Source organism: Hippopotamus amphibius, chromosome 4 (assembly GCF_030028045.1).
Source record: "Hippopotamus amphibius kiboko isolate mHipAmp2 chromosome 4, mHipAmp2.hap2, whole genome shotgun sequence".
Lineage (NCBI taxonomy): Eukaryota > Metazoa > Chordata > Mammalia > Artiodactyla > Hippopotamidae > Hippopotamus > Hippopotamus amphibius.
Window position 1 is genome coordinate 83,346,589 of NC_080189.1, and position 24,011 is coordinate 83,370,599.

General features: G+C 40.8%; 1 gene segment (V, D, J or C); it reads left to right on the top strand.

Moving 5' to 3' along the window:
* Nucleotides 1-292: 292 nt before the first annotated feature.
* On the top strand, nt 293-19,075 carry LOC130851894 (T-cell receptor gamma chain C region C10.5-like). The segment is given in 6 exon segments: nt 293-349; nt 481-796; nt 9,762-9,799; nt 13,189-13,518; nt 16,729-16,788; nt 18,939-19,075. Coding segments are annotated over 6 exon segments (924 nt in total).
* Nucleotides 19,076-24,011: the final 4,936 nt, after the last annotated feature.

The window sequence follows — 24,011 nt, forward strand, 5'->3', positions numbered from 1 at the left end:
CACTAGGCAACAGGCAAGCTCTATCCATGTTTCTAAGCCCCACCTCACCATCTGATCCATCTGCTTGCAGCTCTGAGCTCTCAGTGCTCAGGCTTCTCTTCTCCTGGGGGAGGAGGGGCGACCTGCTCCCAGCCTGCCACAGGGGGGCCCTCAAGAAAGGGGTTGGTGCAGAGAGGCAGGCTCCTCCCCAGGCCTCCCCCAGCACCCACACCTCTGGGATCAGCAGGGTGGTCTTTAAGAGAGCTCCTCACTGAGTCCCCTGCCTGTCACATCTGCTGGGAACCCAGTCTGGCTCACTGCCCAGGCATGCTGCGGGCCCCAGCGCTGCTGCTGGTTCTCCTGGCTCCTGGTGAGTGTGCTGCCTGGTCTCTCATGGGATTTTTCTGTATTTTTTGGCAATTGATTGGGGGACCGGGGAGTGATAGTAAGAAATCACTATTTCCTCTTTCTTATTATTTTTTGTTGCTTTTCCCATTGCAGTCACACAGGTATCTTCCGACTTGAAAGTGGACAAGATGTCAGTCACTAGTAAGACTGGGGAGACTGCTTCATTCACTTGTGAGCTTACACAAGCTGCCAGCTATCTCCACTTGTACAAACACCAAGAGGGGACGGCCCCACAACGCCTTCTATACTATGACATCTCCAAGGCAAAGACTGTATTCGAATCAGGAATTAATCAAGCAAAATACCATGTGTATCCAGGCACAGGGAGGAGCTATACATTTGCAATCCTAAATCTGGAAGACAGAGATTCTGGCATGTACTACTGTGCTATCTGGGATGAGCACAGTGATTCAGACTTCCTGTACACTGCACTGGAAATTGTACTCGTGGCTCCAAAACAGCCCTGGTACCAAACCCTGCCTCACTTCCTGCCCCCAATTTTCTATATTCTGAGCAAAGAGAAATCCTGAGCTCAAGGTCCATCCCCCAACCTTTACATCCCACTGCCACCTCCTCTCTCCCCCAAAACAGCCATAGTTTTTCCTAAAAACAGGCCTCCATCTTCAGGCTATAGGTAAGCATTCTGACCAGCAGCATATCCACAGCTCTCCTGGAGATGGTGGAATCACTATAATCTTCTCTTTAAGACAGGCAGATCATCTTGGATGATTTGTTAGGGGAAACATCTGAGAACAAAATGGAAAGGCTAATTATTATACTGAATCATTTATCTGATCATTATCCAGAGAAAATGGCTAGAAAAGAAGCGTCTTCATTATTCAGGACTATGAAGGATGAGAAGTGATGGAATGAAAACTTGGCCTTCTTGAACCGCAAGCTGGTATCTGATTTCTCTTTTGGACAAACTGAGAGTTTCTTCATATACCCAACCAGGGCATGGTTGACATAGTGAACGTCTAGGGAAACAGTGATTTCTGTACCTATGCTGACCCTTGGATTCTGTTTACACATTCTGCTGAAGTTCAGCCCAAAGCCAGAACTGTTCTTTCTTAAGTAAAGCCAAAGCTTCTTTCCACCCACATCCTCTACCACTAAAATGGCCAAGGGACAAACTAGAAAGAGACTTATCAAATCACTATTTTCTCACTAATTAAAATTAAAGAACACTTTAGGTGAACAATCAGAACATAAATAATATATATTTCGATGGAAAAGTCATATAGCAAAGCATTGTGGTTTTCTTATCAGGCTAGGTTTAAGGATGTATAAAAGGTTTATACTAAAGTACAGAAATGCCAGAGTCATGTGTGTATGGTCTCTGGTGTATTGGATCTTCCAAATTTCCTCCAGAGTCTGAGTTTGTGGAACACTGTCTCTCAAACTGTGGTCCATGGACCACCTTCATCAGAAGCACCTAGACTGGCCTGAAAGTGCATGTTCTGGGTGGCACCCAACACAGTGAATCAGAATCTTGCAATGAAGCCTAATATGTGCATTTTTGATAAGCTCCATCTATGATTCTTCTTCAAAGTCATTTATAAGAACTGCTGCCCTAGCGGTTCTCATATAAAGTGACCTCTCTCCCACTGAAATGGGCCGATTCCCAGCCTGACACAGGAATGCCTCCCACAATGGTGCCCGTGGGCTTGCTCCCCACCCGGGAGCCCCTCCTCTTTTATTGGACCCCTGGGTGTTGCTGTTCCACCAGGTCATCACATTTCTCCATGAGAATCCCACAAGCACAAGTCAGAGCTTCAGGTCCTTCTCACTTGTGTGACTGCAGGGAAGAAGGAACTGGATAGTGAATGAACCAGCTGTAGCTTGCCATGCTGTATCAGCAACCACATATTTTAACTACTTGCAGCTTTAAGAAAGCTGAACCATACATATACTTTCATTTATATTTTTCCAATGGTGCTCAAACTTTGTTCTGCACATTTGGTTCTTTGGTCGGATTTGATGTGAATTTTTGTGTATAGGAATAAGGTAGCAATCTCAACGTGGAGATCCAATTTCTCCCCTAGTTCCTGACTAAAGCATCATTACACCACTGCTCTTCATTGCCACGTGGCGATAACTACCTTTCCATATGCTCACAGAGCCCTTGATGTTCTCTCCCTCCTTTTCCCTCCCTGTGTCTGCTTATACAGGCTAGTTTCTCTAAGGATACAGCTGTAGGTGGAATCGCTGTGTACGTGCATAGGAAACACAAACACATGTAGGCTGAACAGTATGCTACTAAACAACCCATGGGTGAATGAAGAAACCGGAGGAAATCAAAAATACTTGAAGACGATGAAAATGGGAAAACACCATCAAAACTCTGTGGCATTCAGTAAAAGCAGTTCTCAGAGCCAAGTTTATAGTGATACAAGCATTGACAGGAGACAAGAAAAACCTTAAACAGCCCAAACTTACACCTAAAGGGAAGAGAAAATGAAGAACAAACTCAAATAAATAGAAGGAAGGAAATAATAGACATCAGAACAGATATAAATAAAATAGACTAAAAACACAATAGAAAAGATCAATGACATTAAAAGCTGGTTACTTGAAAAGACAAACGAATTGGAAAACGTTTAGGCAAACTCATCAAGAAAAAAAGAGAAAGAGCTCAAATATATAAAATTAGATATGAACTTGGAGAAGTTATAATTGTATCAAAATACAAATGATGGTAAGACATTACTACAAACAAGCATATGCCGAGAAAATAGACAACCTAGAAGAAATGGATAAATTTCTCAAAGTGTAAAATCTCTCAACTGAATCAGGAAGAAATAGAAAATATGAATAGACTATCAGAAATGAAACTGTATCAGTAATCAAAAACCTCCCCCAAATCAAATGTCTAGGTCCAGGCAGCATCTCAGACGAACTCAACCTAATATTTATAAGTTAACATCTATCCTTCTCAAAATATTCCAAAAAATCAAACAAGAAGGAACACTCCTACCACATCATCAAAAAAGTCTACAAATAATAAATGCTGGAGAGGATGTGGAGAAAAGGGAACTCTTTTGGGAGATTGGGATTGCCATATATACACTACTAATAAGAAAAAAATATCAAATTGAACACTTTAACTACATGCAGCTTATTGTATGTCAATTATATCTGAATAAAAGTTCTTAAAAAAAAAAGAAATGGGAACTCTCCTACACTGTTGTTGGTGGGGATGTAAATTGGTACAGCCATTATGGAAAACCATATGGGGATTCCTTACAAAACTAAAAATAGAGCTACCACATGATCCAGCAATCCCACTTCTGAGTGTTTATGAGAAGCAAATGAAAACACTAATTCGATCAGGTATCTGCACCCTCATGTTCATCACATCATTATTTACAACAGTCAGAATGCAGAAACAACCTAAGTGTCCATCAACAGATGAATAAATCAAGTAGCTGTGGTACATATATACAACGGAATATTACTCAGCCATAAACATCAATGAAATATTGTCATTTGCAGAACATGGTTAGCCCTAGAGATTATCACACTGAGTGAAGAAAGTCACTCAGTAACTCACTCAAAGGAAAACAGCTATAATATGCTGTCACGTATATGCAGAATCTAAAATATCATACAAAGGAATTTACTTACAAAACAGAAACCACCTCACAGACATAGAAAACAAACTTATGGTTACCAAAGAGGAAAGTGGAGGGAGGGATAAATTGGGACTATGGGATTAGATACACACCACAAAGTATAAAACAAACAACAGGGATTTCTGTATAGCATGGGGAACTATATTCAATATCTTGTTATAACTTACAACGAAAGAGAATCTGAATATATATTATATATATATATATATATTTATATATATATACACTTTACAGTACACCTGAAACTAACATAATATTTTAAATCAACTATACTTCAATTTTTAAAAAGCCTTTTGTCTCACTTTCAACCTCCTTAATGGTAACTGGATTTATTACATGTGGATTCTTTAGAAACTCTATAAACCTGTTAATATTTATTGCACCAGCCCTTCCATCCATTCCCACTGTCACTGAAATAAGCTGGGTCCTCAGATGCCTCTCAGTGGCTCATGGCCACCTTCTCTGAAACATGTCTCTGCATCACTGGGATTGGTCACTGACTGACTCACCAATCTGCTCTTTATCTTCCTGAAGCACAGATCTGATCGTGTCCCTTTCCTCCCTCAAACTTTCAGTAAGTTCTCATCATGTATTCTTTTAAAAACTATTTATTTGAGGACTTCCTAGGTGGCTCAGTGGTTAAGAATCCGCCTTCCAATGCACGGGACACGGGTTCGAGCCCTGCTCTGGGAAGATTCCACATGCCACAGAGCAACTAAGCCCATGCGCCACAACTATTGAGCCCATGTGCCGCAACTATTGAAGCCCATGTGCCTCAAGCCTGTGCTCCACAACAAGAGAAGCCACTACAATGAGGAGCCCTCGCACCACAATGAAGAGTAGCCCCTGCTCTCAGCAACTAGAGAAAGCCCATGTGCAGCAATGAAGACCCAACACAGCCAATAAATAAATAAATTTATTAAAAAAAACTATTTATTTGAAAATGTTGTACAAAGTAAAAGTTCTCCAAATTTCTCCTTCTTAAAAATTAAATATTAAGTAAAGATGTCTCCTGTCCTCTTTCTATTCTAAGCTTCTCTACACAAAAACACAATTAGTTTCCTTCTTGTACTTTCTAGCTCACATCTCTAGATGCTTTTTAATGTAAACCTAATTTATGTGGTATTTGAGAAAGAGCTATCTTTTCCTCCCAACAGATAATCAATAATTCAAAGCTACTTTTAAAATAATCTATCATTTCCCTACGACTTAAAATGCCTTATCATATTTTTACATTAACATACGCCAGGAGCATTTTCTGGAGGATTTGTCTTTCATTTATGCTTCAGTATTCTTACAACATAACTAGCTCTGCCCTAATCTTTACACCACACAACAACAGCAACAACAACAAAAAAGGTTATCTTAACACTGGTTGGGATTACAGTCAATTTATACACATGATTTTTTGAAGGATTAGCATGTTTATGATTTTGAGGTTTTCCCTCATGAATATGATGTGTTCCTCCACTTATGCAGGTTTTTTAAGCTCTTTAATAAAGTCCTACACTGGTTTCTTCATGTAGTCTTATCTTGTAAATTTAATCAAAGAATTTATAACTGTTTACTTACTCTTTTCCATTTTACTACTTAAATCCTTCAGGGATCTTGAAACACAGACACCCGTAAAGCTTCTGATAATTCTGCTCATGGTCTTTGAATAAGGAAAGACAGAGGACAAGATATTAGACAGGAGCTGAGTGGGTATCATTCATGTGTACAATAGGTGTAAAGGGTATATGACAGCTCCATGTACTAATAACTTAGAATCTTCATTTTGAAACACACAAACACCCTTTCTAAATAGGACTTTCATCCAGCTCTTGTCCTCTCCCATTGTGTTGGAGGCTGTGAGCTGCTGTGAATGGACAGCTGCCCACTGTGACCTCCTCTTACTTTCATTCTCAGGGCAGGGACACTGACAGCTCACAGGATTTACGCCGGAACCAGGTGGATCTGAAGTGGATGTGGGGATACTCAGGGCCTGTGCTGTCTGGGTCCTGGCAGATGGACAGCTCATCTGTACTCAGAGGAGCCCTCAGCTGCTTCTTGCAATTTCCTTTTCCCCTGATCTAATGAATGGTTTAAGATTACAGAACAGCCTCCAAGAGACTTCTTCTTTCAACATATCACAGAATTGGCTTTGTCTTCAAGTTTAGTTTAAATAAGGAATTTTATTTCAAAGGAGATAGAATTCTACAAATGTCTTCTTTTATCCTTTGAAGAATAATGTTGTTGCAGGACTTCTTTTCTCATCTCGCATTGCTGTGGTAAAGAATCATGTTGCCCAGTGAACGGAGAACTTTGCATTTCTCAAGTACACTTGTGATGGCATATTTGCATTTTCAGTTACTGAAGAGTTTCCTCCTTTCAGAAATATATTCCCAAATCTCTAACAGAGCAGCCCTGATGTTGGTGAGAACAAAAGGGCCTTTCCTTTGATGCAAACTCTGAGCGGATTCAGCAGAGCTGAACACCTGGAAATTTTAAAACAATGTCTTCATTCTTTGAAGATTCTTCCTGGAATTTTAGAAAAGCAGGTGGTTAACCAGTTGATGTCAATGACGGGTCCTTTTCCTGCTTTCATACGTTTCATCTTTCATCAGTGTTTTCGATGATTCCTGCTCCTTGGAAAGCAGATATTTGGGTCCATTTATCTCAGGCAAACTTACAAAACATCTGTTGTCATGAAACCTATATTCAAAGACTTCTGAAAGAACCCACAAGATCAAATTGCCAGTACAAAGTTTTAAAACTGCTGGTCACGTAGTGAATCTAGGAGAAGGCTGAGATTATTGTAGGAGCTTTAACCAGTGTGATAGCTCAGGCTGGAGGAAGATATTTACAGAAGGAACTAAGCTCATAGTAGCTCCCCGTGGTAAGTAAATTTTTTCTGTTGTTAACTTAGTTATGAAAGACTGACAGATGCTTTTTATCTTTTATGTTATTTTATTTTTTGGCCGCACCGCAGGGCTTCTGGGTTCTTAGCTCCCCAACCAGGGATCGAATCCAGGCCCATGGCAGTGAAAGCGCCCGGTCCTAACCACCAGACAATCAGGGAATTGCCGACAGATGCTTTTTAGAAGAAACAATTTAGGATCCCCCTTATCTGACGGCCACATTCTTGGCCTCAGCATATGAACAGTGATTTTGCAGCTACTGGTCACTGTGTATGGAAACAAAACTACTTTGTAAATGGTTTATTCTCTTCCCTGCTTGTAAGCAGTTGAAATGTGACTTCTAGAAAACACACACACACACACACACACACACACACACACACAAAATAGACTCAGGCTAGGTATCCAAATATTCTGAGGACCCTGTTTTGTGTTTCATTTGTGTTTCAATATTCTTACACCATTATCATGTTATTACATTACTATAAGCTATTGGTTCAAGTTCCTTGTCTTCTAGATGGCATAGTAAGTGAGAAATACTTTTCTTAATTTTCTCTGTAGTTTGAGAGAAAACACAGTGCTCCTTTCTCCCAGTAACCTGCAAAACCAGTATTATTGGTTTTCATCTCATCCCTAACAGCTGTGCAAAATAATTTTATAGTAAATGACTATAGAACATTGGTAAATCCCACTTCTTATTACTCTAGCCTCTTCGAGGTAGGCTGAGATCATTTGAAACTTAAGCTATTGCATCTCTTGTAAAATTGCATATGGACCAGTTTGTGAACTCAATGAGCCATTTCAGCTCCAAAGTCCATGAAAAGAGTCTGCAGGGCTGTACATCCTCATTTGCTCTTTCATTCTCTCAGCAAACATTTATTGAGGACAGTTTGTGTGCTGGATGCGGGACATAAAAGTGTGCACAAGACACAGATAGAACAAGTCTCGACACTCAAACAGCTTCTATTCTAGTGGAAAAGCATTCTAGATTCTGGCTTGATTGGGACCCATGTTCTATAGTCTGTGGCTGCAGAGAGGCAGGATGCCTTGGATTGATGAGCTTGTTTCTTTTCTTAATTAAAGTGATAGTTATTGTTTATAAAATCCATAGCTTTTGTGTGGTGGAAGAATTTGACAAAATGGCCCCAACCCATCCCATTAAAGAGAATTTTAATATTAGTTAATATTACCTAATATTTATGGAAGGCCAGACACCATGATACGTAGTTTCAGTGCCTTATCTTTTCCTCAAAGGAATCCTTTTATTCTCCTCTCATAGATAAGGAAACTGAGGTTTAGAGAAGTTCAGTTACTTGCCTAAAGTCACATGACTAGCTACTGTGGCAAAGTTTGGAATCCAGTAGAGACCTCTCCATTCCAAAATACATGGTGGTCTGGACCACTGTGTGATATTAGAAATATTGTCATGTTTTTATATCCTGAATATTTACTCTTCTGTAGCCTGAACTGGATGCTTTAATTAACTACTTTACTGGTAATAGCTCATACTTTGTATTGCTACTCATATGTGAAAGTATGGCACTGAAATGACCCCCTTCCCCCAAAAACAGCATGTAATTCATATTGCATACGCATTTATTAAATATTCAGAATATGTGTCAGTTCTATCTCCAAACAAAAGAAGTGAATACAAAAAAGAAATAAGAAAGCAGGAAAAAATGTAGTGGAATACATACTTTTCATTAACTGATAAAATAGCACATCAAATTTTCAAATTTGATACGTTTCTCCAACCATAAAATTAGAAAAGGACTTCCCGTGAGGAGGAAAGTGAGGTAAAAGCAACATTGTTTTCAACATCCATTTTATAAAATGAAAGAAATGGTCATTAAACAAATTCATTTATACTCCCAGTGCATCAATGCTATGGGCACAAACATTGAATGACATTCACAGATGATGACCCTCAGCAGATAAGGTCAGGCAGGCAATGTTTCAGTGTTTCAAGGTGACAGTAGGAGGATTTGAGGACCAGGCATCCTCATTTGCACCGGGCCATTTCTTTAGTCATTCTGTCTTAAGGCCCGCTGCCCAGAGTTGCAAGCAGAACTTTGAATATGAGCTGGATAGAAGTCAGTTTGAGACTAAAATTTCTGGTAAAAGCTTGGGATGCCAATAGCTTCTGCTTTTGATGGGGAAAAAAGCCATTTGTTTTGGACAACGCAAATGGAGAAGTCCCATATACTGACTGCACACATGAGGCTTTAGCCAATGTTCCCTTTGATTTTTTTAACCCTGGAAATGCAATGAATAAGGTGAAACAAATGATTGTCTATGAACTGAGTGTGTGCAAAGCTGTGATGATGGCTTCTAGTGTTCCAGACACATCAGCGCACAGCAGAATGCAAACAAGTTCCCACAGATCTAATTGTAAACCCCAAATACTGAATTCCTATCAGGGGAGGCAAGGTTTGGTCCCATGATATTAAAATGTCATGCTGGACCACACAATTATCACAAAAAAAAAAATGCTAAGAGTAATGCTAGTCATAATATAGTAATATTTATAATCCCTTATCTCCGTATAATTTTTACTCAAATCGCTTTTCAGATGTTTCATTTTGTTCTCACTGCAGCACTGATAAGGATGTTCAATTGACAACACTAGCATCATTGTTTTCAAATACATAAAGCACCTAAGGCTTTAGTTTACTTGATTTGCTCAACCACAGAACTTGTTAGGAGCAAAGGGAACCAGGACCAGAACCCTGGTCTCTTGAATTCTAAGCCATCGTCCCTCCACTAGAATTTGAAGAAATCAGGGATGCTAAATCAGTCTCAGGTTTTTGGTGCGGGTTGATCACTGTGACAATTACATAAAAATCTTCAACATTGGAACAAAAATTGCTGTCACAGGTAGGTACCAGAAGAATGCAATTGTTTTCAAGGTAATAGAGGGAAGGCAGGAAACAATAAAATGGGAATGATAGTTACAAAAATTGGGAATGTGGATGCGGAGTAAACGTAGAAATTTAGGAGAGATTTTCAAACACATCCATACAGTAGAGGACAGCAGAGACTACACTGTGCAATATTGGACTAGGATTTGGCTCTGCGTACATGTGGACCTGTACAAAGGGCTCGTGGATAATGTACATCATCATCAGGAAGAGTTCAGCCCAAGGCTGAAGCTGGTTATTACAGGTAAGTTTTGTGAGTTGACAGGTTTCCTTTTCTGATGCTGAAGGGGTGTCTTCAAAGAACCTGAGCTTTGGAGTCAGGCTGACTGGGAGCTTCCAAGCCACCTGTAACTATGAGGGTGAGTCAAAAATTATTCACACTCTGGTTATATTAAAACTTCTCTAAACCCTACAGCGAGAGTGCAGATAGGTTTTGACTCACCCGCATACTTATGTGAACATAGAGGTGCTTCTCTGGCCTCAGTCTTCTAAGCCATAAAATGGGATAACAGTATATATCCAGCAGGGGTTGTAAGAGACTCGAATGAGACAGTATGAATAAGGTACTTAGCACATTGTCTAACAAATCATAGGTGCTGGGTAGGTATATCTACTCTCAAGTGTGAAGGGCAAATTGCCTCCAGGAGGGACAGTTGTTTGCAGCCAAAGCTATTGATGCAACTGCAATTCTTCAGAGGCTGTAGCTGTACTTCTGACTCCTCAAATGGAAACTCATCTTACTGTCCACTCACACACACACAAAATTGAATTAGGAGGTGTTTGTCTCTCTTTAGCAGACTTTCCTCTACTTGGCAAGAAAAATGAGATTAAAATGTGTGTTTTTTTTAATATATTGATATGTCTCATTCTATGTGCTAATTCTTTAACTTAATTGATATCATTCCTAACAACAACGTTTATTGGCTCTAAAGTGTATCGGCCGGAAGCTTGGGCTTCATACTCATATTCATCAGAAAAAAGTTTTAAGGTCAGTTATGAACACAGTCAACCTGAAATTCAATATATGAAATTTCAACTTTATGCCTTGCTGCAAATACTCACTTTACAGAAATATTTACCACCGGATAACTTTAAGTATTGTTTCCTAATTCATTTAAAATGATTAAGAAAGAGGATTTACTTGGAATGCACAATTAAAACTGTTTTTAAACAATAGTATTTCTGTCTGTTAATCACTAAATACTATTACACGATGAATAATCCTTAATATGACAAAAAATATCAATATGGTAAGAAAGAAAAAATACTTTGTTGTTAAAAAAGCTATCAATTAAATATAATAGAAATGAAATAAATTTGAAATTCTTAAATATGAAATAGCTCTAATTATTTAATTTATAAAGGAAGAATGAGAAGGAAAAAAGAGAAAACACTTAAATCACTCTCAGCAAAGTATGTGGTTGGAGGAAAACACAGTGTCTTGGTATTATAATGAATAAAATACTACTTGTACTAAAAGCCGATTTATAAAATGAAAATAAACACATTACGACCCAACTATATTTACAGCATGAGTAAAAAATCAACATGGTTTGCTTACTGATTTAGTAGACAAATGAGGAATTTTTCTGCACAGGCAGAAATTCTCAAGAACTTTTTCTTTTCTTCTCAAATGAGAAGTCCAATTTTTCTTTTCTTAAGATATTACCCACTGAGTAAGGAAACTAACTCCAAATTAGCTTAAAGACAATATTAAGAAAAGTATTTGCCTTTCACTTGGAAGCCAAATTGGAAAAGGGTTCAAACATTTATCCTTTCAACCATTAGATTAGCCATAAATGTATAATCAAGTTTACATTCCAGCACTCAAGTGATATGCCTTTATACACATATGATGTTTGGTTATATATTTTGACATTTTGTCCGTTAGAAACTTGGGAACCATAACTTTTAACATTCTTCTAATTACATATACACTTTATTCAGCAGGGGAAAAACAGAGAAAATAGTGGTGCTCTAAAGCAGTTCAGCAGCCTTATAAGGCATATGCACATTATGGGGGAGACACTGAGAGTCAATGTACTGTGTGTTACTACTCCAGCTAAGACTTCAGGTGAAATTCCAAAATAAAATGTGCTGTTGGTGACCATTGTCTGAATGGAGACAAAATTGTGATAAGTATGTTACTTGAAAAGTTTAGTGTAAGAGCATTTCTGAAAAGAATGCATTTTTTAAATGGAAGTATAGTTGATTTACAATGTGGTAGTTTCAGGTGTACAGCAAAGTCATTCAGTTGTGTGTGTGTTGTGGGGGGGGGTGCATTCTTTTCAGGTTCTTTTCCATTAGAAAGTTATAACAAGATATTGCATATAATTCCCGGTGCTATACAATAGGTCCTTGTTGTTCACCTATGTTACATATAGTAGTGTGTATCTGTTCATACCAAATCAGGAATTTGGGATTAATAACACATTTTTAATAGAAGTTTTGGAAATATTGCTAGTTTGCTTCTACACTCAAGGCACTGTAAATAATGTACTGCTCTACTCAAAAATCTGGAGTGGTTCAGATGTACAACTGAGAGGTTATATACGATTAGAAATAAAGAGAATTCCATCACTTCCGAATTGGGCGTGGGATCCACATTTGGAGCGAAGCGTTCAAAAGTTCAACTGAGATTGTTAAGTACACGTGGATGCTGATTCCCATTTTCAAAGTAGCTGCATGTTGTTCTTTTAAAATGACAGATTTTCTCTGGGTATTTATTTTTGTGGGACATAAAATATATATGGTGCATTCCAGAATCAGTTAAATGAAGAGTGAGATTCCACAGAGTTGCAGAACATGAAAACGTGTTATTTGGTCAAAGAGAGCATCAGTGACAAAACACAGGATGGGAAAGGGAAGTACCAGGAGTTTAGAAGCCATCAAAGATTCCCACTGATAGAGACACCATCATTGTTACCTGGTCTCCTCCTCCACCTCCATTCCCACCACCCGCCCATACACTTTCAAACAGGCTCCACTGGGATAGAACAAAAGATCTTTTAACAAATTAATGTCTTCATGAATGTCTGAAGCCTTGATAAGGGGCACTTAAAAGTCATACTCCATCTTTGCATGTGGAGAAAAAATGAGGGCCAAGCTCTGCGGCTTATTAGCTGTGACTTTGGGCAAGTTACATAAAGTCTTGAACTTCTCTTCCTGTTGAAAATAAGCACCAAAATAAGCACCTAAAATCCTACTGTGGATGAAAGGCTATGATGAGCACCAGCTCGATGATAGCCTTTCTTCATTTTACTACTCGCTAAGTTTTTCCAAACCACACAATGTTCATGTTTCTCTAATAATCCTTTTTAATTACTATTCCATTTTCCTCCACAGACAGAAACCTTGCTGTAGACATGTCCCCCAAGCCCACTATTTTTCTTCCTTCAATTGCTGAAATCAACCGTCATAAGACTGGAACATATCTTTGTCTTCTGGAGAATTTTTTCCCTGATGTTATCAAGGTTCATTGGAAAGAAAAGAACGGCAACAGAGTTCTGCCATCCCAGCAGGGAAACACCATGAAGACTAGTGACACGTACATGCAGTTCAGCTGGCTGACCGCGACTGAAAACTCCGTGGATAAAGAACACGTGTGTGTCGTCACACATGAGAAAAATAAAGGAGGAACTGATCAAGAGATTCTTTTTCCTTCAATACATGAAGGTATGTGAATATACATGTAAGTATAACCTCCAGAACACTGTTTCCCAAGTAAAATGCCCCACCTTTTCTTTTAAATATTCATGAAAAACAATATAGTTGTTTGATAAAAGTCTGTTTCATTTAATGGTAACGTAAATGTTTACTATCTCCCCTTAGAATTATGAGATAAACTTCGGGATATAAAAAAGAAAATAATTTTTTACTTAACCTTTCTCAGGCTCAGTTTCATCTTCCAAAATATTAAGGTCATTGTGATGTTTCTTAGAGTTGTATGGAGTAAAAGAAACAACATATGTGAAAGTATCTAGCAACCTAGCACACAACAAATGCGCAAAAGCAGACTCCACTGTAGATGATCTTGGCTGATCAGGAAATGAGAACAATTCTACACATTTCAGGAATGTTCTACTCAGCAGGCAAAAGTCACTCTCACTTCAATCCTACTTTACTCAAGGTACAATCCCAAAACAATGAGTCATCAAATGACAAAATGGTGTTTGCTTGAGGGAGCTAGATTGCAGCTCAACCAAAAGAAGAATAACTTGACCACTGTGCTTTTGTGATGGCCTTCAGCTTTTGAAATTTGTATTGTACATACCACCATAAGGTAAAATTTTGGAATGAAAGATTGGGTGAGGCTAAAGTGTACAGACTTACTCCTATTTTACATAATGAATGTATTTCTTGCCATTGGAAAATGCCTCTCACAAACGTTCATTGCAGTCCTAGCACGAGCCAGGCCTGGAGGGGGGTGTGGATGAACACACTCAGGTCAGTTACTGTCCAGGAGGACGTACAACAGTGACGAGAATATACTCGTTTCCTAATCACTCAGGGTCACGCGTGATTCAGGCTCAATGTCCCAAAGGAGTCCCTTTGATGCAGATGCTGTACATATCCACACAGCAGAGAGCTGCACGTGCCTTCGTAACTCACTGCACTCAGGACGTAAAGTCCTGGGTATTCACCTAACAGACTAAAGGCCCCAGAGTGCCCATAAGAAGGAATCATTTTGTGCTTTTCCCTGTGGTTAGGAAACCCTTTTTAAGCCATGGGCAACAAGTGCATAACATGTGCGGAGATCTTTGCTGTGTGGCACTCCAAATTTCTGAAGCAAGTCTTTACCTTTCTGATCCTTAGTGTGTCCAATGATCGAATTAGATTTGAACAGTTACCTTGGCCTTATCCTGGGGCTGCAACGAAGAACAAATGAAATGACATCAGAGAAAATGCTTGCTTTCCAAAACATGACATGGAAGTATTTTTTTTTCATATTCATTGTATCTATTTATATCCTTTCCTAAAACGAATTAAAAGATTACAAAAACAACCCCAAGTTTTTATTTCTACTCTAAGAAATAGAGAGGAAGGAAATTTCCGAAGTGCAGCTTAATGTAACCATGGCTTTGAGTGTCCTATTAGGTTTTAATCTTTCCACTGATCAGGAAAAAGTAAGCATAGTAAGTTTCACTGTGACGATTACCATACTGGAGAGGATGTCCCTAATGAGGGCATTTCTGTTCATGTCATTCTACAGCAAATTCCTAATGCCATTTCTTGGAAGTATTTTGGGTTTTGATAAACGCTAAGAACATAACATGGAAGCACAAATCAATGACATGAGTTTGAAGAGGAACAAACCGAAGCTGGTCCTAGTTCTCGAGAAAGAGAACTTATAATAAACACATAGAGTTTACGGTAAAAATGGTTTCTACTTCAATGTGTGGTAATAAGAGATTTGCCTATCTTTTAGTGAATAAAGTCACCGTAAGGAAAAGAAAGAGACTTTTAAGACATATTACAGTCAGTTCTGGAGGAAATTTTAATGTCTAAACATGACTGTACTAATATTTTCATTCTTGGGATTTACTCCAAAGCCTTTGTATCTAAACCAATTTTTTAAAGCATACTGAAAAAAGATCTCATTGAGGGCACAAGATGGCATACCAGAAAAAAGTCCATATGGACAAGAACACATCCAGGAGACAGAGGAAAAGCCAAAACAACCATTGCAACTTTGTTTTCCTCCATCCAACAGTCTGTTATCTCTAAAAAAAATTTGTACTTGTATGATTGTCTTTTTATTTTTTTTACATTATTCATGAATAAACTCTCATCTGAGGTTTTACAGATTCAGAGAACTATCAATGTGGTTTGGCCTATTTCTCTATCCCTGGAAAGGATTGCACTGAAATACTGAGCTCTTGCATTAAAAAGGTCATTGATAAGAATCATTAATATATCTGGAAGAGAAAATGTTTTTAGTGTGCACAGTGGTGAAATTATGTTGCTTCTCTATAGATTAATTTCTCTCTCTTTCTGTGGGTTATTTTTGCAAAGTGCTTTCCATATGCTCTATCTCATTTAATCCCCCATGATGAACCTCTGAATGCTGGCTCTGTCATCACTGGTATCGGTACGACTCTCTGCCAGTTGCTTACCCTCTAATCCTTACTTCCTCTTTTGTAACACGGAAACCTCCAAAATACAGCTGACTCCAATGTCCCTGTTGGACCAAAGAAGATAATGCATGTGAAGTATTTTAGCGAGTGCCTGACCCAGCTATAGTCACTCACTGGCTATTAGCCTTATTGCCTTTGTTATGCCCATAAACACCACAACTGCAGAAAATCACGTGCATGAGTTGGGGATACTGGGCAAGTGCGTGATTTGGAAGAGTGTGGCTGCTCCCTTTGCTTAGATGGGAAATTTGCCTGAGCCAGACTCCTTCAAATGTGGGATTCTCTTGTGGATTCTGGAATTGGATAAATTTGGGTAACATTTCTTCATCTTGGCAGTGGGTGGAGAGGTAGAGCAGCTACTTTTTCTGATGATTTGTCTTTGCAACAAGTGTTTCTTGAACACCTACTTTGTACAGGCACTGTGCTAGGTGCTATGAATACAGAAGGAAAATAAGATGGCCTTGGGTATTACCCTCCAGTTATGATAAAAAGAAAAATGTACCTTCATGAACTTCAACATTTTCATGTGTAGAAAACCATATATGAATTAAATCTATGAATCACATAGAATCAGACCAACTATTTCTTAGAATTGCAGGGCTCATATTTTTAATGACTCTGTTAACAGATTATATATACATATATATACACACATATAAATGTTACAGTTCACACATGTATAAACACACACACACTGTCAAATAACAGGCGTGAATAATTGACTAATACTTGTTCTCATTTCTTGTAGTTATCTCTTCCTTTGTCCCTACCACGGAGTCTCCAAATGATTGTTTGAATGATGAAAGCAGTAAGTTTCGTCTATGTTTGCCTTTATGTCATGCTACAACACCTTTTTCCTCTGGATAAACAACTTTTGAACTTCCGTAGTTTAAGGTAGAAAAACCAGATCGTTCCGATTTCTAGAAATAGACTGAGTGATATTTTAAATCAGTATACTGTCATTTCCTAGGAGTCATCCTAACATAGAAAATGTTGGTTTTGGTGTGAGATGACTATAAATTAGACGGTGCAGTGATAGTCTCTGAATTATTTAAACAATGGATTTCATTCATTAGCCTGGCTTTGTTTCTAATGACCAGGGAAACATGATGTCTCTTTGCTTCTAGATATTTTTCATCTGAGGTCACTGCTCGTAGCTAATATATGAACTGACGATTAACGAAAGCTTCCTATACGGAAGGCATTGTGCTGTTTCTTGCATGCATTTTCTGTTTAAAACTCACTATGCTCCTATGAAGGGGTACAGTACCTCCCCTCCCGCACACCACCCACACTTTACAGATGAGGGCAAGACCTTGAATTTAAGTCCTTTCTACGTAGCCACAGAGCTCCATCTGGGGATGCACCCAGCCCACATGAATCAACGGTTCAGACCCTTCCTCGGTTCTCTGCTCCTCCTCTAAGATACAGACAAAGAGCAAGAACCCCAGCGCCAAGGCCCTGGGACAGGATGGACCCATGGGTGGGGGTGTACGTGCATGGGCTTCTGAGAATCATACATGGCACTTTAGACTTTTAGGTCTTTTATTTATTCCCTATATGAAAATGGGTAAATTCCTTACTTTTTTGGGGCAATACTGTCCTCATCTGCCAGTTGGGAACAATTACACCCAACTCAGTCATTGCAGGGTTAAGGTCACATGTGTGGACTGTCTCCCATAGGCTATCCGTTTAGCTGGCCCAGAATCAGCACTAGTTGGTGGTCCCCTCTCCCTCCCTGAAGGTCCTACATGAGTTAGAAGCACTGGCTCTGGCCCTGCTGATCCCTCCTCGGTTCCCAGGATCGGGGGCCTGGAGCTCAGCTACACCTGACCCGACCCAGGGCAGTGAGTTGTGAGCGCATCACCTCCTGAGATCCCTTTCCACACCAAGTGCTAGTAATTCTGGAGTTCTCACTCTATGAAATAATGTGCAGAAAAGGGAAATTTCCACAGGAAGAAACTGGACCTTGTGGTCCATTGAGTAGCCAAGTCAGGCCCATCAGCATTATTGTTAATTTTTTCTTAACATCATATATTTCTTACAAAATTTCAAAGGAGAGTAAGTGCAATTATCCCATAACATCACAGCCACCCTGAGAGACATTCAGGACAGCCAGGTGAGGCCTGGGCTCCTAAAGTTTCTGAGAATTTGGGTTGATTGAGCACTTGCTTCCACTCTGTACCAGCTTCTCTTTACTAACCCCCACCCCCACCCCACTGTGAACCCCAGCAGATTTCCATGCATGTAACCGTTGTAGGAATCTCATTGATGCACGACGTGTAATGGCTCAGGTGCTTCCAGATCAGCAGTTCAACCTGATGTTTATGCTGAGCCTTTTCATGTCCGGGTAGTTATTGCACAAAGAGATGCAGGACGACAGGGTGCTGAGAATGTGTTCTTTAAAGTCATGTTTCTGGAATGAAATACGGATTCTGGCACTTTCTAAATGTATGACACCAGGCAAATTGATTCTCTCCATCGTCAGTGGATTTGTAAAATGGAAATGAAAATAACAATCTCATAGACTATTATAAAATGAAGTAGGATCAGAGCTTTGCTCACAAAGCTCACAGAATAGGTGCTTGGCATTTGGATAGGGATTAAGGAAGATTAGCTGTTATCACTACTCACACACATGGTGAGGGTGAAGAAAATGCTAAAAGCTCTCAGAAATTCTTTTTCCTCATTGGACTCATCCATTAAAAACACAAATTTACTTTTTAGCATTTAGGACGGTTCTAAGAGTATTTAGCAGGGGTTGTAGACTGACTTGACGTTTGAGCTGGAGTCTGAGTTGTCCTGGTGGTGGTGGTGGTCCTTGTTTACTTTGGGGTTTGGTGTTGGGGGGGTGTCACATCATAGTAGGTCATCAGAAATAAACACTTGTGACCTCCGCCCATCACTATGTCCTTCCCTTTCAAAAGAACAGGTAACTAATGAAAGCACGTCTCTTAGATACCCTGCAGCTCACGAGCACCTCTGCCTTTTACACCTACCTCCTGCTCCTCCTCATAAGCGCCGTCTACTTCGTCATCACCGCCTTCTATGTGTTTAGGAGAACAGCCCTCTGCGGTGCTGGGAAGAGCTTCTGACAGAGGGGGCCACGGAGGGGTCACCTTCCCTGCATCATCTATTGTCTCCGAACGTATCTGCTGAGGATCCAGCCATGCGTGCTTCCTTGCTGGGTTTGGGTTATTTTGAATATATGTACATTTTTCGATTATTGTGTAAGGGTTAAACTGCTGGGCAAGCAGACAGCTTTACTCTGTAACAGGGAATTCTGCCATTACTCAGGGGCAGGGCTCAGGGCTGGTCCAGGGGAGCCTCTCCCACCTCTGTCCCCACAGCCTCATCAGCTCCTCCCGCCCCCGAGCCCTCTGCCTTCTGAGCGCACACAGTGGGCAGCTCTCGTCTCCTCCCTCAGCGCCTCCACCCAGACCACGGCCCCGACCCTCCCTGCCCACACCCTGGAGCTGCCAGCTTTACTACTTGAATTCTGTACTTTGATTTTCATGAAAGGCACCAAAATTTTAAAAATATAACAAAAGTCCACTTTTTTTGTGTGTGTACTTTAATTTCATGAAGCTAATCAAGAGAAGGCACAGCATGACAACAGAGCTATCAAATCAGCGTTGGTTGTAACAATGGTCCCACCACATCTCTAAGTCTTTCCCTGAGATGGTGGTTATGATGCTTTCTTTGGGGCACTGGCCCCAAGGGGAGCCACAGCCACATGAAGGTGCCCGGGTTTCTTTTCTTTCAAAGTCACCAGCTTCAGACTCTCTGGTTTGGGACGTTCCTATGGTGACAGTGTAACAGCCAGCATGACTCACCCTGGGTGTGCTCAGGTCTGTACTAGTGTCTCACGAGCACGGACTCCTGACCCTCACATGAACCCCCTGAGGGTGGAGGAGCATCAGGTGGAGGGTGAAGCACACAGACTCTGATCCCAAGGGCCTGGGTTTGAATCCTGTGTCTCTATTAGTTTCTGTGTGACCTCAGCAGCTACTGGAACTCTCTGTGCCAGCATTTCCTGGTCTGTGTAATGCAGTTAATGATGCTTGGTCCATGCAATTCCTCAACAACATTACCATCTTCTATTGGTAGGTCTACTGTAGAAATAGTGGATTCCACACAAACACTGAACCACCAAGAGTCATCTCTAATCGCATTCCTCACAGACAGGTTAGATCTGGATGGAACAGGGACCCAGCCTCTACTGTTCACTGGGTAATCTTATCATTCCTCAGGAGACCTTGGAGGAAAGTATAGTTGTAGTCCACAGGTTACAGATGGAAGAGGTTAAATTATCTGCTTGTCACAACTATTTTGTAAATAGTCGTCATTTAGAGCTGGGTCTCCCTGATCTCAAATCTTGTATTCTGCTACCTGGTATCTTCAATTCACTGATAAGAAGACCAGATCCCAGAGAGGATAGGAAATACGTCAATGGTTAAACACAGAGCAGTGCCAGAGTCCATGGGGCCGGGTGTGCCTGCCTTAAAACCTGCTGCTTTTTTCAGTATATGCGGAGCTCTCTTATTATAACTATGAATAAATGATTAAATAGATAAACAAACAAAGAAACAAATAACTAAATACATACATAAATAAATAATCTTAGAAGAAAAAAGTCACTGAGGTCCACACAGCCCAAGCATCAGATTTTAAAAAATCCTCCTTCAGTAATTCTAATGTGCAGCCTGGTGGAGGCAGCCAGTGACTGAAGCAGCCCCAGAGCTGCCAGCTCAAGTCTCAGGCAGCAAGGAGCCAGCACAGAGCTCACTGCTCAAGAGTAAGACGTGCTTCACCCAGAAAGAGATCTCACCATTCACTTATCCATTTCCTAAGGAAACAAAATGTATATACTAAGATTTGTGTGCCCGGATGCCCATCGAATGCAGCACCGTTTATGGCAGCCCAGATTACCCCAAATGCCCCATAAGATACCACAAAAATAAACTGAAGGATGTCATATGACAGACTACTATGCATCTTCCAAAAACTGTAGATTATTTACAGACATGGGACATTAACCAGGAAGTGTCCTGCAAAAAATTATCTGCATAACAGAACCCTCTAAAAATTGTTAGGTAGGGCTTCCTAGGTGGCGCAGTGGTTGGGAATCCGCCTGCCAATGTAGAAGACGTGAGTTCAATCCCTGCTCCAGGAAGATCCCACATGCCGCGGAGCAACTAAGCCCGTGCGCCAAAAAAAATAAATAAATAAATAAATAAATAAAATAAAAATTGTTAGGTAATATGTTTGCATGCATTCAAAATCAATCAAAATGCTTCAACCTCGCTTCAACCAGTGTCCCTACCTCCTGACCTCTTGAGAGTCATGCTTCCGTTTTCTCTGCATCCTTCTGTGTTTTAAGAGCAAATATGAGTGTACAGATGAATAGATATGCATATATATATTCTAATTCCCTCCATTCATACTCACATTTCCTACACAGTATACACTGTCCTGCACGTCTCTTCACTTATACAACCTAGGGTCCTCTCTCTGTCAGTGTCCAGAGATGCTTCGGCAGCTGCATGATATCTCCCTGGTGAGTGTACAATACTTTATACATTCCTTACCACCATGAGACACCACTGGCTTATTTACACCCTGTTGCTATTATTTATAAATGCTGAAATTAGAATAGTGTTTCTGTCACCTTGACCTTGTGTATTGGTCATTTTGATAGTATGGCCAATTTGCCCATGATGGACACAGCACCATCCTGCGCCTGTACCACAATGTAGGTGATTGTAGGGAGAGGGCTGCATTCAGGATTTTGCTGAGCAGACAGGTGAAAAATAGAATCTCACTGTGTTATTAATTTGCTTTTCTCTTACCGTGAGTGAGGATAAGCATCTTTTCATATATTCAAAGTCTTTTAGTTTCCTTTTCTGTTAAAATATGGTTCATGTCCTTTAACCATTTTTTTCTATTGAGTAACAATACTAGCAAGGAAGATGCTCATTTATATGTGTGTCTATAGGCACAGACAGAAAGGGAATGTTCGATTCATTGTAGAAGGGAAAAAATAAATGATTGTATATTTTTCTATATCCTCTCATGAAACCTTTTGCAGAAAACTGTTTTCTGTACCAAAATTAAAGCCCTGTCTCATTTACGATTAGGAAGCCTTTTTGGTTTTGTTTCTTTGTTGATAATCAGCTTCACGGACAGAGAAACAAGTTTGTGGGAAACGAAACAGAGGTTCCCGGTCGAAAAAAAAAATACCAACCGGATATAAGATCGATGAAATCTAATTTAGATCAACTCCTTGGTTCTCATGAATTTCATCAGTCCTCTTTAGACAAAATATGCAGCCCTCATCTTACAGATGTGGAATTATTTCTTCCTTGGGAAGAAATGGTGTCGTAAGTATAGAAGCCAAGAGGAGAAATGTGCAAATCACTGAAAGTTTTGTGCATCTGCTTTCACGGCCAGGGCCCTGCTAGGCAGTGTCTCCTGTGGTTTCCAACTTCTCAGCAATTCGCCCTGGGCTGCCCTGGCCTGGGAGGTGCAGAGAGGGGAGGCCAGTGGGGATGGGGGTGCAGCATGACTGGCAGCAGGAGGGGGCTGGTGTGGCTGAGGGTGGTCCATTTTCTCAGGCTGCTTTGTTCAAGTGCTCTGTCAAATGGGGTTGATTCCTGGAATATGCTCAATGTCAAACCAACCCCTACAGGTCGGGGCTGTACAAGCAGTGCCTGGGGTTTTAGAAAGAAACAAGAACACTTAAACCACAACCAGCTTTGCTCACTTTCAAAGGGCCAGAGCTAATGGAAGCAAATATGCTTCCACACACGCATGTGATTATTATCAAACACACTCTAGGCTGTGGGGCGGCTTCCCCATTACTTCTGTGTGCTATTCCTCCAATTAGCTCCTGGGTGAGTTGGGAATCTTATATCCAGGGTGTTCAGATGCTGCACCTCCGTCCACGCTCCTGACCCTGCTCTGGAGGAAAGAGCAGACAGGACTCCTTGCAGCCCTAAGATCACCCCTGACATTCAACCAACCACCTGTGCTCCTCCATGATCTGTGATTCACTGAGGCTGGTACTTCTTGTTTCCATTTCCTCAGTGTAGACGGGGTGACACAAGACCCGATCCCCTGAACCCAGTGACATGGACAGGCTGCAGATGTGAGCAACAGCTTTTTCCTTCATGAGAACAGAGATACGGAGGCCCTGGGTTGACCTGTGCAATTGAATGCCAGGTACTGAGTCACATAAGTCCCCTTAAGAGGACAGAATGGCTTCAGAGTCATCCTGAGCAAGGTTTACTAGGGGCCAGGGAGTCAGATGACAGGGTGACGGGTGAATAGCAGGGGGCTGTCAGCAAGGTGAGCATGAGGAGCAGGTGTCCCACCCCCTCCCACCCAGCAGGTCCAGAACAGAGATTCAGGGGCTGGACCTCATCCGTCCAGTGCCAGAGGGATGCACAGCTCCATGGCTGAAACCAAGCCTTCAAGCTCTCACAGTTGACCTTGTGGCACTTTCAAGTCACATCCTTCATTGCTCTTGGTCTCTGCTCTCAGAGCCAACATTGAGGGGCGGGGAGGTGGGGGTGGGTTGCCGCGTCCTACTTGTCCCGCCCTGCATGTCGGGGGAGAGCACTTTCTCAGATTAAAGTCACACGCTGGTGTTCCGCTCAGGCCCAGCTGTGGTGGTGTAGAGGCGAGTCCACTCCTGAGACAGGACGTTCTCATTGTGATGACACCACTGCATTCTTGAGGTTTTAGTCCAAGGCCAGACCCTGGAGCTCCCCCTCCCCCTTACTGTATGAAACGATCTCCCCCTGGTTACGCCCAGCCTCCCAGACAGCCTCCAGCTGAATTTCTGTCCTGTAACCCACTCTTCGACCAAGCACATGTGGAGTTGATTGGATCCACACAAATGGCCAGTTTCTACCCAAACCAGCACCATTTCCATCACACACAGGGTCATTTTTCTTGAATGGCACAATGAGTAATGACAGAAAACTGATGGACATGCTGCCTTCCCATGAAGCATTGTGTTCAATG